A 12,784-nucleotide genomic window follows, 5' to 3' on the forward strand; every position below is an offset into this window, starting at 1 on the left:
TCCCCCCCCCCCCCCTCCCCCCATTTCTTGTACAGGTGTCACAGGGGCAGGAAGTTAAGCAAAATCTCCCTAATGGGGTCACAGACAGAAAGACAAACTTGAGAGAGATGTTAACCCTTCCCCACTCTATCCACAACCAGTTAAAATTGTTACCCTTAGGCCTTGTTCACACCAAGCACGGAGCAGGTGCAGAGCAGATCAGTTGCAGACCGGATCAAAACTGCGTCCAATGTATTCCAGTGGTATTTTTTGCTCCAGTTCACATCGCAGCGTGCAGTTCCAGAGCAGGTGAAACCTGAGCAAATCTGCTCTGCATTTGGTGTGAACAAGACCTTAGGCCCGGCTCACACCTGGGCGTTTTGTAGCGCGTTCCTGCACTCTGCAAAACGCTCAAACACCGAAATCCCATTATTTTCCTATGGGCATGGTTCACACCTGGGCGTATTACAGGCCGTATGAACGCGCTACAAAACTCCCTACGCCCAAAGAAGTACAGGAGCTTCTTTGGGGCATTTTTGTTGCGCGTATCCATTGGGATACAGCCAGGTAGCCCTCGGAAACGCGCATATTCGATACGCCTAGGTGTGAACCCAGCCTTAAAGTAAAACTAAAGTCCAAAGGTTTTTTTAACTATTTCAATTGCTGATTAAATCACCTACAATGGATGCTGCTCCTTCGGCTGGGTTCACACCTAGGCGTATCGAAAATGCGTGTTTGTTGCGCGTTTCGTGCCGCGTGTTTTTACCGCGATTCGCGGTAAAAACGCGTAGGAACGTGCTGTAAAATGCCCAGGTGTGAACCAGGCCTTCATGTTTAAGGGCTTGTTCACACCAGCATCGCGCTTAACTGCATTTTGGTGTCAGTCCTTTTGGTGTCACCCCTTTGATGGTGTCACACGGTGCAGACTGCATCCCCCGCACCTCCCTTGTGATGCCACTGGCTGTTTCCCTGAGCACTGGCCCTGATTTCCTGTTTTACAGTGGCTACTTTACCTTCCGGGCCCTATGGAGCCATCCTTGCATGCTAGTAAGCTGTGTGTGTCTCCACAAATATACAGGTAGAACATGCCACTTCCTTGCTACCTGCTCCCTGCTCCTCCCCCCTTCTCCAAACTAGTAGATGGACAGTTGCTGGAGATGGCTCTGTCTTGTGATCTTGTACTGGACAAGAAGTGCAGGGAAGTGGTGGTGAGAGAGTTGGAGCTGTTTGGAATCTTGACAAATGCAAGTGCTAACTAAAGTAACTAAAAGCTAGTTTTCATTTTCTATCCTGCTATGAAAAGTGAAGGCTTAAATGTAATTGGTCGCTTTAAGCAAATGTTTGTTTTATTCACTGCATCATATTTAAATCTCCTGACTAATATTAGGACTAACCTTTTTGTAATAAGTTCTGAGATTTGATTGTTATCACATCTGAATCAGCTTGAACTTTATTCCTTAGGACACTGCTGGATTATCTCTCCAACCCATAATGATAAGTAACAGTAACATAAGGCACAGTTATGAAATAGATATGAACCAGCAACATTCCTCCTGTTATCATGACAATACTTTAAGCAAAGTCTGAAAGCTTCTAGTTGTCAGAGAATGTTGGGGTTTGTAGTTTTCTAGGAGCTTCCCAACAAATAGCAATACAAATAATCACATTATATATGTACTACTTGCTTCAGGTGAAGTTCAATTTAGATGTTGTAAGGGCGACAGTAAATTCCATTTATCTAATCAATAATACAACTATTGTAAGAAGCAATCTGACAAACTAATTGTACCCGACTAGTCTCTCAATTAACCCAAAACCAATGAACAAACCGGTATATGCTATTAGGAACAAATTATTTGCGTACCATGAATAAAACAGACATAATATACCTGTACATATTTTTTTTTATGTTTGGGGTACTCAAAGAGCAGAATTCACTTATTACTGACCATCTGTTCTTGGAGCTGCCTTTTGTTCAAGGCACTACATCGTGAGAAATAAAAATGAAACTAAGTGCAAAAACAATGTGGACCTAAATCACCTCAATTTATATCAGTCCCATTTAGCACACCCTTTATCTCCACAGATAAAATAAAAGTTAGGTGTACACTGGTTGGGCCTATTATCCCTAATTAAACCTGTCCTGCTACTGGACAGTTTTGTATCATCTGCATTATCTTGATTCTTTTAGTAAAACCGCAACCTATGATCTTTGTCTCTAAAAAAATCAAGCCTAGTCTTGCTTCATGAAACTGTCCGGCTACTGACCAGTTTTACACTGTTGTGTAATCTGTTGTCTCTTGATCCTTGTAGGAAAAATAAACCCGTCTGCACTCTATCTCTAGTACATTTCAGCCAATTATCCCTCATTAAAAATGTACTGCTGATGGCCAATCTTTCACCACTGTATCATCTGCAATCTCTTAATTCCTAATGAGATTTTTATAGAAATTGACAAGCAAAAGCACAATTTTGCATCAGAGAAAACGAGGATAGCCTCAGAAAACTACAGGTCAATTTCTATCTTCCAGTCAAAGTAAGCCTATTAATTCTTTATAACCTGGAAAAAAGAGCTCTTTTATTAAACTGAAAGGAATCTGTTTGGAGTTCTGCTGTTTTATGCAAGCCAAGCTGAGTGTAAAAGAAACAGAAATTAATTCCACTGCCAATTCTCTGCTGCCAATTTACAGTGTCACTGAGACTGTCCTTAAAAGGCATACTGTTTCTTAACACCATGTACAGCTTTTAGGCAACCACCATGCATGTTCTTTAAACGATTTGTGCATTTTCAGTGTTGCCCTCAATGCCACACGAAAAGACCCTCCTTCTGCTGCACATTGTTTTTTCATTTTTAGTTTTCTTAGGTACGTGCCTGTTTTACAGTTGTTTCCACATTAGCTCTAAAAATGGCCAGAACTTACAAACAAGATTCACCTTCCATAGACTTCACTGGGATTCACTGCTCAGTTTGGGGTAGCTGAATTTGAAGCAGAAATCACTGAGCCCTCTGCAAATCAAACCCAGACACATTCACCCATCCCTAATCATCGTGAATCATTGCAGTTGGAGAAGCGTACTTAACTAATGCTGTAACTAAGCAATTAGATTGCTACCCCTGGAACATTTTCTTTATATTAGTTGTTGATTTAGCACATTGTTTAAGGCGAGGTGAAGTGAACCTGGGGCAGACTTGCTAAGTGAGCTGCAATTCTACATCTGGGCAGAAAATGAATTAATATAAAGCTGGCCATACACTATAGGAAGTTTAGTCAGTTCTTCATGAACTTGATCAGCTGATCGAATGAGACAGTCTGAAAATCTTCCAATGAACAGTGTCGGGCATTGTGACAGTGTCCGGCGGCCGCCATCAGAATACAGAGCAAACAGCAGGAGATTCCTCGATCAACACTCTTAAGTGTTAATCGAGGAATCTGTCATATTTTCTTTGTTCAGCCCTCAGGTTGAACAATTAATATATTTAAGTATATGGCCACCATGTGGGTAGAAAATGAAAACAGCTACTATTCAAGGCCTAGGCAGTGAATTAACCCACCTACCATTCTAGGTTTGGGTAGAATATAAACCCATGTTATTCTAGGTGCGAGTAGAAAATTAACCCAGCTGCCATTCTCAGTCTGGGCAGAAAATGAACACAGCTGTCATTCTAGGTGCGGGTAGAAAGTGAACCTAGCTGCCATCCTAGGCCTGGGCAAAAAAATGAACCTAGCTGCCATCCTAGGCAGAAAATGAACCCAGCTGCCATCCTGGGCAAAAATGAACCTAGCTGCCACTCTAGGACTGGGCAGAAAATGAACCCAGCTGCCATTCCAAGCCTGGGCAGGAAATTAACCTAGTTGTCTTTCTAGGCTTGGGCAGGAAAGGAACCCAGCTGCCACTCTAAGCCTTGTCAGAAAATGAACACAACTGCCATTCTACGTACAGGATGAAAATGACCACAGCTACCTTTTTGGGTGTGGGTAGAAAATTAATCCAACTATCATTCTAGGCCTGGGCAAAAAATCAACCCAGCTGCCACTCTAGGTCTTGGTAGAAAATAAACCCTTTTGCCATTGTAGGTGTGGGTAGAACATCATGAGCCCATCTGCCACTCTTGGTGTGGGCAGAAAATGCATCAATCTGTTGAGCAATGATATAAAACCTTTCCTTCTTCAGAGATCTTTTAATGTTTGTCCAACCTCCTATATTAGAAAAAGGAGCCCTCAGGAATTTCCCTATTAGAGAATGTTATATATTATATAGAATCTTTATTGAGCTAGAGCTAGACTTAGCACTAGTCACAGCAAGCAGAGTCTGTAGAAACAGCAAGTGTTTCAGGCCATTTCTTCCTAAGTATATTTGTTTTCCCGAGCAAATAAACCCCTGTCAGTAGCAGAGATTAGATTGGTTTGATTATAGTAGAGACACAGCATTCTGACCTGTAACATGCTTTCCAAGGCTCCCAAAGGTTTTTCCGAAAACACCTGTCTCATGCATTGGGTTATGTGTCTAAAGCACCCAAATGTAAAAAACTTTATCTCATTTTATGTTCATTTCAGGTGGAAAGGAGAAAATGTTGCTACCACTGAGGTGGCTGATATTTTGAGTCTTATGACTTTTATAGAAGAAGTTAATGTTTATGGAGTGCCTGTTCCAAGTAAGAAAGATGCCTACTTATTTTACTACGTGTCATTGATGATTATTCTGTGTATATATTTATGTTTTTAGTTTTGGCCTAAGCTAGTGCAGTGAGCATTGAAATACTAGATTTCAAAGCTAATAACTTATATTTAACACTTAAAACTTGAACAATAATAGGGGATTGATCACTGTTTTTCTGTGATTGTTATTTCCATTATAAAAAAAAAAGTTTATTGTTTTCCACCAAAGGAATACATAGGATGACATAGCTAGAACGGCAAATTCTGGGCACCAGGCTTGCTTTCCAACTGACTCTTGGTTGATCATCCAGTTCTTTATGCTACATGGACAACCCTACAATTACAGTTTATGAAGGACCACTTTCCTTTTCTGCCGAGTTTATGGTAAAGGAGAATTATGAGGTGAGTGGCTTACACTCATCCCCATAATTAGATTTGATGTGAGACACTGAAGCTGTCACACGTCGGCTCTATTGATTGGGAACTGGGCAATAACATACTACCGATCGCTCTGTTCCCAATTATCTCCCCGCAGGGATTCCCCCCCTACGCTCTCAATTCCTCCAGCACTGACTGGAGGAACGAACAGGGGAGGGGGCGGGCACAGTGGAAGGGCCAGCGGGGCGGATCTCAACAGTATTGTCAGGATACATCCCAGCTGCGGCGCAGCTTTACGCTCTCAGCATATATACTGAGTTTTGGGTCACCGCAGGACATTAGTATATGTCCTCCGCTGACCCTAAAGAGAACTATGGCAAAAAAAGGTTGGGCCATAGTACTCTTTTAATCAGAATTACAAGATGTTTATTTCCCATACTAATTTACAAAATACTAACAGAGATATATCACACCTGTAAGTGGTATTGTGGCCAACAGCCTTAGGTGGAATTTGATATAATTCGCCCTTCCTTCTCCTGGGGATTTGAACACCAAACAAAATAAAGACAAGGACTAGATTCCTATGGCACAGTTCATGTGTTGCTCATTAGAAGCCTTCCATGTAATGTGATGCTAAACCATGCAATGCACTTGATTTTTGTGGTTTATGTTGCCGGGTGCGTTATAGCTAATGTGCAAATGGGCAGCTCTCCAAAATATAATCAAAGACCATTTTTTACAAAAAGTGTAATCTGTGGCAAAACTGATCTCAGTCTAATGTACTAAACAGTAAAAGTGTCTGTTCTATTGTAGTAGCCAATTATATTCCAGATGCCATTTTTTTGGGTTTCAGGCTAAAAATCATCCTGGGTTCTGTGGGAGCACCGGCACTTCTTCTTTCCTTTTAACTTTTATAAATTACCTACATTGTTTCTCAAACCTATTAAACAAAATAGTTTGCGCTGGAAGTAGGTATGTCGGCACCAGCCGCAACAATGTATGTATAGATGTAAAATAGAAGGCTTGTATGTTGCGCTCGGTTCAAAATCTATTTGGTTTGTCCGTGATATATCATCAAAACAATAGTTTATATAAGTCGATGTGGTGAAAGGTGATAATACAATTAAATGAACACAATCTATATAAAAACTAATGTGTATATACTAAATGTGGATGTGTGATCACAAATGCTAATAAATAAAGTATGTGAAAAAACTGAGTGATGGCTTTTAATGTTTCTCAAACCTGTTTAAGTATTTCCAAAGATATATTACCTCTATTATGGTGATTTTTCATTATTTAAAGGATGCTAAAGTAAACCTGTGACAACTGTGGACACTTTAGTCTAAGAATAGGTTGAAATGCCTAATCAGAAGAAACAGTCACTAAAAGCAGCATGTCAGAACAATTAGACAATATAAAGGCCACTCAAATTATATGGAAAGCTCAACTTTTCCAGGAAAAATACAGCTTGTTTTTCTGCTGGTACCTTATCAAAACTGCCATAGTACTTGACATTAACAGTGGTAATACTGGAGATTGGTTTTACTGATAGGAAGCTTTGCAGCAATTCATACAGTACATGTTGATGTTTCTCAGGCCTGCTGCAACCAATATCTTGAACAAAAGTAATCTGAATTGTCTTGTGATTTCTTTAACAGATCATGAAGGACGGATTGGAATGGCCACACTCAAGATGAGGAAATATGAGACCTTTGATGGTAGAAAGTTATATGCACATGTTCGAGACTTTCTTCCAAACTATGCAAGACCTCGCTTTATCAGGATCCAGGTAAGACTTCTTTTTATTCTGTAGGATAAAACCTGCTATTGTCAGAATTTAAATTTACTGGCATAATTACTATAAATTAATGTGGCATCCTACCAAATCATAAAAGTTGGGGATGCGGGTTACCTTAGCTCTATTGTAGGTATTACCTGTATTGATATAATGTCGGCTTAATACAGTACTTAACTGAGTATATTCACATCATTCACTTTCATAGTACCTTATAATAATTTCCCTGGTCAGACTTACAGTCACTCTTGTGCTAGGGAAGCTATTTAAAACTGAACTCAGGCTCCCCATTCTCCATTGCCCCTCCCCCTTTTTGGAGCACCCCCCAACCCTTTAAAAAACAAATTCTGTATAAATAACTTTTTTCAAGGTGTGTTTGGTTCAGTCTCTGGACATCACAGTCCCTCGTCAGCTACTTTGTCCTCCAGTAGTTGGTGGATCCTAAATGTGTCAGAGAGCAGCACCATGTAACGTCATAGCATCACTCTCTGCGGCATTCTCCTGTGCATCCAGGGTAGAGCCTTGACACCTTGAGCTCCCGGGCATAGGTTGGAACATGCTAGGCATCATTTAACCCAGAACATGAAATATAATACACATAGTAACTTGCTTAGAACTGAGCCTGGGACCCTAGCAGTGCAAGTCATATACAGAGTTGCTACTGCTTTCATCCTGTGACAGTCTGTCCCACTGTATCAACAACTTAAGCATATGAACTAGCATTACTGGTACTCTTCTTTGCATTCCACTTCAAGGTTGTAGAAGATAGCAGCATGTCCAAGGGACAAAATACTTTTATTATTTGTAATTACAGCATGCAGGTGACAGTATATGTTGATGACTATTGACAAGGCCACAACAAGCTAACTATTATTGTCAACTGTGTGCTAAAGCCACACATAAAACAGGTATTTTGGACTTTGGTCTATGCCATACTTCTTTTGTGCCTAGGTAGGATCCTGGATCCTAGGCCCAGGCCATATATAGGACCTTAATTTCTCATAAAGGTAACATTAAGCCCCACCCCTCGAGCAAAGACCACGGTTTACTGGTCACAGTTTAAATGCATGGGCTGGTCCAAGCACCAGGAAGGGCAATGATTTAAGGCTAACCTGGAAAACTATCAAAGCCCTGTATACAGCCTGGACCTAATATTCCGCACCCATCCTAGGCATAAAGGAACTGATTTAAGAACAAGCATAAGTACATTGTGCACACTACAATAACCAGTAATATTATTTTGTAAACTTGGCGGACATGACCTAAATGGGTCTGTTTCACCATACACTGTATATATTATACCTCATATATACATTAAACAAAGTTCCTGGAATACTAAAATATTATTTGTTTTTGTTTGATTAGGATGAACTGGAGATCACAGGAACTTTTAAACAACGCAAGGTGGAGCTTGTGAAACAAGGCTTCGATCCATCCACAATCATTGACCCTATTTATTTCCTGGATGAGAGGGAAAAGAAATACGTGCCCATGACTCAGACCATATATGCAGACATTAAAAATAAAAAAATAAAATTGTAAGACTGCAGCATGCCTTTGGTTACTGTGCATCTGTCTTACGCTGGGTATTGACACTGCAACTAGTTTATTTTGCATTAAAAAAAGATTAATAGTATGTATTTGTCCATTCTTAAGAGGGTAACTAAGTAACAACATCAATTCCTCCGGGGTGCCATTAGTGCCCCGCTGGGGCCAATTTGTACGCTCTGACCCCCGACATCAGTTTCAAAAATAAACAACAGGAGCGGTATGTGTTGTAATACAGCTGCAATACACAGCACTGCTCATTTAGAGCAATCTTTGTAATACATTACAGAAGATGATACTGCTTGCCCTTTAATGAAGTGCGTGATGAAAAATGAACCACTGTTTATGCGCTGGGTATTGCAGAGTGGATTTCACGCTCCTGCAACATCAAGCCTAAGTATATTCCTACAGGTAGACTACATCGGTGGCCTGCACAATATGCCCATGGGATTTTATAACATTAAGGGGCTGATACACTAAAGGAATTCACTAAAGAGTTCCCAGTGTTCCAATCCAGAGGGAGTTAAAAATAAGCTCAGAATTTCTCCTTTAGCAAATAACCTTCACCAATCTTCTACCTCAAGGGTGTATCTATTTTCAGAGGAGCGCTACTGAAGAACAAGCCAGCAGATTATAGTGGTGGGCGAGATTCATGCAAGTATGCGCAATTTGTACAGAAATGTAAAAATGTTATTACTGCTAACATTGTTACCAACATTATTAGTAACATGATTGTCACACACTGAGCCCCAGATAAGAAGTGAACCACAAGATTATCTGACAAGCAGTTTTCTGTCACAGTTCCCATGCCATCCTTTCTTAAATTACAAAACATACAAGAAGTAGAAGGCAGCATATAAAGATTGCAGGCTCGGTTAAAGAAACTAATGTGTTGACAGAAAACAGAAGAGCCCTGGGAAGGGGGTTGTCCCCCAAAATAACACATTGGCTGTTTGATCAACACATATATTAAACTTCTTTATGGACTCTATCATCTATTTTGGTCTGGAGCTCTTCTGCTTTCTGCTCCTGAGTAGCTTCTAGCATCTCCTTTTGGAGACTACATCTTTGAGCTGCCAGCCTAACCAATGAGCTACCTACAAATCAAGTTGGGCCCATCCTAAAGGATAACAAGAGACTCCTCCTAGTACCTTTGAAATATTCTGTTATATCTTCAGCATTACACTTTACAGGAATATCAGTTAGAAAAGAGTCAGAAGGTTTAAACTGCCACTGCATCTGTAAGGTTTGGATATTGCTGGCATCACAAGGTCTGCTATCACTAAAAATGTTGAATCCTGTGAACCTTATGCAGTTAATGATAGTAAATAATTTCATTTTTTTTCCACACACCTTATTATTTTTTACCATATATACATGTAGGCCAAGCTGTCCAGCTAAAGTGCCATTAACGGGTGGAGGCAGGGCTGGATTTACGCTCTCTGCTGCCCCAAGGCCGGTTTCCTCAATGCGCCCCCCTACACGCCAACCCCCCAACGCAGTACATTTAGCCCTGCTTGCCCAAAGCAGGGCTAAATGTAGAAAACAACTACCCGTCCGGCCCCCGGAGCTGCATGTCCTAGGCATTGGGAGGTGGGAATTCCACACTCCTGCTGCCCCTCGTTTTCCTGCTGCCCCGAGGCCGGGCCTTGGTTGGCCTTGTGGGAAATCCGGCCCTTGGTGGAGGCAAACTAGAATACTGCCAGGGTTGCTTGAACAGGGACAGCAAGTATTTTTTAAGATTATGTGAAGAAAAAGGTAACCATGAAAGGCTCCCCTGGCAGTGTTCCGGAATGTCACAGCCCCATCACGTCACTTTTTCTGGCAAGCTTAGCCAAACTTCTATATCAGAGAAAAACATAAACGAAGACAAATAACATATTGATAGACTGAATAACATCATAACAAGTATTAATTACAAAGAGTTATCAGACTGCTTTTTTTTTCCAATGAGTCAATGTTGTTGATAATGCAAATTAAAGGAGAACTATGGGGTTAAGGCTTTTCCCCATAGTTCTCCTTAGGGTAACGGGAGGACACAAACTAGCGTCCTCCCGTCACCCTAGGCTCAGTATAACGCGAGCTGTAGCTCGCGGTATACTGAGACGCCGCAGCCGGAGCGGATCACGACTTAGATGACGGGATCCGCCCAGCTGCGTGAGTGACAGCTGGCTCTGCCTATCTAGCTGTACCCACCCCCTCCCCCATCCGTTCCGCCAGTCAGCGCTGGCAGATCGGAGCGGGGAGAGGGGAATCCAGCCCCTCCCCTGTTATGGCAGAGAGCCGTGACAGGATCGAGAGGTGAGCGAACGCCGGTATGTGTTCGCTCACCTCCCGATCTACTGAGCCGACCTGTGACAGTCTCAGTGTCACAGGTCGGCTAGAACTATGAGGTGAGTAAGAAGCACTCACCTCATAGTTCTAGCCGACCTGTGACACTGAGACTAAGAAGCACTCACCTCATAGTTCTCCTTTAAAGAATGTTTTTGAGCACAGAGATGAATACCTCTTACCCAGTAAGTTTGTTACAGTTCAAACCATATACCACTGGTTTTCAACTCAATTGGTATAGGGGGCGTCATGTGCTGCCCCTGAAATTACCAAAGGGCCACATATAATATTGAGTGAACGTAAAGCTGCAGAAAGCCGTCAGAGACAGCAAAGGTGCAGCAAAGATCAAAGGGTCCAGATATGCTGCAAAAGATGGTCAAAGACTATGGGCTTACTACAATAGATGGTCAGAGACTGCATGACTGTATGCATGCTATGGGAGATGGACAGAGACTCCAGATATGCTGCAGGAGATAATTAAAGACTACCAGCACACTACAAGAGATGGTAAGAGACTGCAGACATTCTGCAGGAGATGGCCAAAGTCTGCAACATGTTATAGGGGTTGTTGGAGATTGGGGACATGCTTAATTCACCAAAATCTATTAGAAAATATCAGGTGAAAAAAGAGGAAAGTGATGGAGAGCACAGAAAAAATAAGATGACAGAAATAATCCAAGCCATTTGATTACTAGGACCCGTCTAAACAATGTTTTTCCTCCACTCATCTGAGTACGCCGTTATGTGAGGAAAACACAGAGCTACTGTCTGCAGGGGCCGTAAAGTCACACAGTAAGTGCCAAGAGGCCACATGTCATACCAAGACCAAGGCCATTCTTTGTCTTTAGGTTTGGATGAGGCAACAGTCAGGGCCATCCCTATAACGAGGCAGCCTGAAGCTGTTGCCTTAGGCAGCATCTCTTAGTGTCGGGGGAGGGGGGAGGGGCAGAGTGCCATTGCTGATCTTCTGCACAATGTTTGCAGTGTGTCTGCTGCTGCCTTTCTGTCCTAAACGTTTCCAGGTTGCTAAGAGCCAGCTAGGGAGATGTGTAGATGTGTAAGAGACATACACATCTTCCCTTCCAGCTCTTAGCAACCTGGGATGCCCAGCTCTTGGCAGTCAGCAACCCCCCACTGAGTGCATGCACCCCCGGCCTCAGGTGGCAAAAAGTTGATATTTTGATGCATTAACATGGTTGCTTTACAATCAGGTATATTTAATAAGGAAAAGTGTAGCAACACATAGCAGTCATTCAGATTGACTGTATTCCTGTTCTAGCTACAGTAAGCTGGAATCTACTGTATTTGGTTGCTGTAAGTTACCAAACTTGACACATCTTAAATGTACTTTGCACAGCTTTATTAATAAGCCAAGGTATTCTTACACACAATACACCAAAATACTTTCATGAAATCCAACAGGTTCTTCTAGTCAGGAATTAAGCTTTAGGAAAGGTGATACCAGTAATGGGATCGCTCGCTTGGATTATGACTATTTTCAGACCGTTTTCTGTTTCACGTCTTTACTGCAGTTGGATGATCAGTCAGTTTAAAGTAAACCTGTCAGATTGACTCTAAACTGTGCTATTTGAGATTCCCATCCAGAGCTGAAGCTGCCATCTTCTAATTTCCTGGACAATTGTAATTCTAGGGTCATCTAGAATAATGAACTCACCCCGTCCTAGGAAAACATAATGCATATTTATCTCATCATTCTTTACATTAAGACACCGTATGGCTTTTTTAAAGGATATCTAGCAATTACTGAAGTAAATGGCAACCCGCAGCAATTTTATACAGCCACTTTCAGCAGCTTGGTTAGAAAGATGAATAAAAACCTTTGTGACATGTATTTACTGCACAGCTTACTGATCATTACCAAGACTGCAACCTAGGGCAGTGTGTGAAAGGTAAGCAAACAATCAAAGTCCACCACGTAGTTACCTTTGGAGCAGATCCTTGAGAAACAAATACATTTCACATTTGTCATAAAAGTGGAAATGAATTCTGGCAACACGACAGCAACGTGCCCAAAGTTTCATTTAGCATGTGATTATAAAAAATGTCTAAATCCTCAGTATTTGCTTTTACT

At 41.6% G+C, this 12,784-nt stretch overlaps 1 protein-coding gene across 2 annotated transcripts in view; it reads left to right on the top strand.

Annotated features, from left to right (window-relative positions):
* The window catches only part of SLC27A2 (solute carrier family 27 member 2), a 40,145-nt gene extending 31,715 nt beyond the window's left edge, over positions 1-8,430 (top strand). For both annotated transcript variants that reach the window (XM_018576685.1, XM_018576686.1), the window contains 3 exons: positions 4,536-4,633; positions 6,677-6,807; positions 8,179-8,430. In XM_018576685.1, the coding sequence (XP_018432187.1) occupies positions 4,536-4,633; positions 6,677-6,807; positions 8,179-8,355 (406 nt within the window). In that variant the 3' untranslated portion in view covers positions 8,356-8,430. The remainder of the gene's footprint in view (positions 1-4,535; positions 4,634-6,676; positions 6,808-8,178) is intronic.
* Positions 8,431-12,784: the final 4,354 nt, after the last annotated feature.

This window comes from Nanorana parkeri, unplaced genomic scaffold (genome assembly GCF_000935625.1).
Source record: "Nanorana parkeri isolate BGI_ZX_2015 unplaced genomic scaffold, ASM93562v1 scaffold74, whole genome shotgun sequence".
Classification (NCBI taxonomy): domain Eukaryota; kingdom Metazoa; phylum Chordata; class Amphibia; order Anura; family Dicroglossidae; genus Nanorana; species Nanorana parkeri.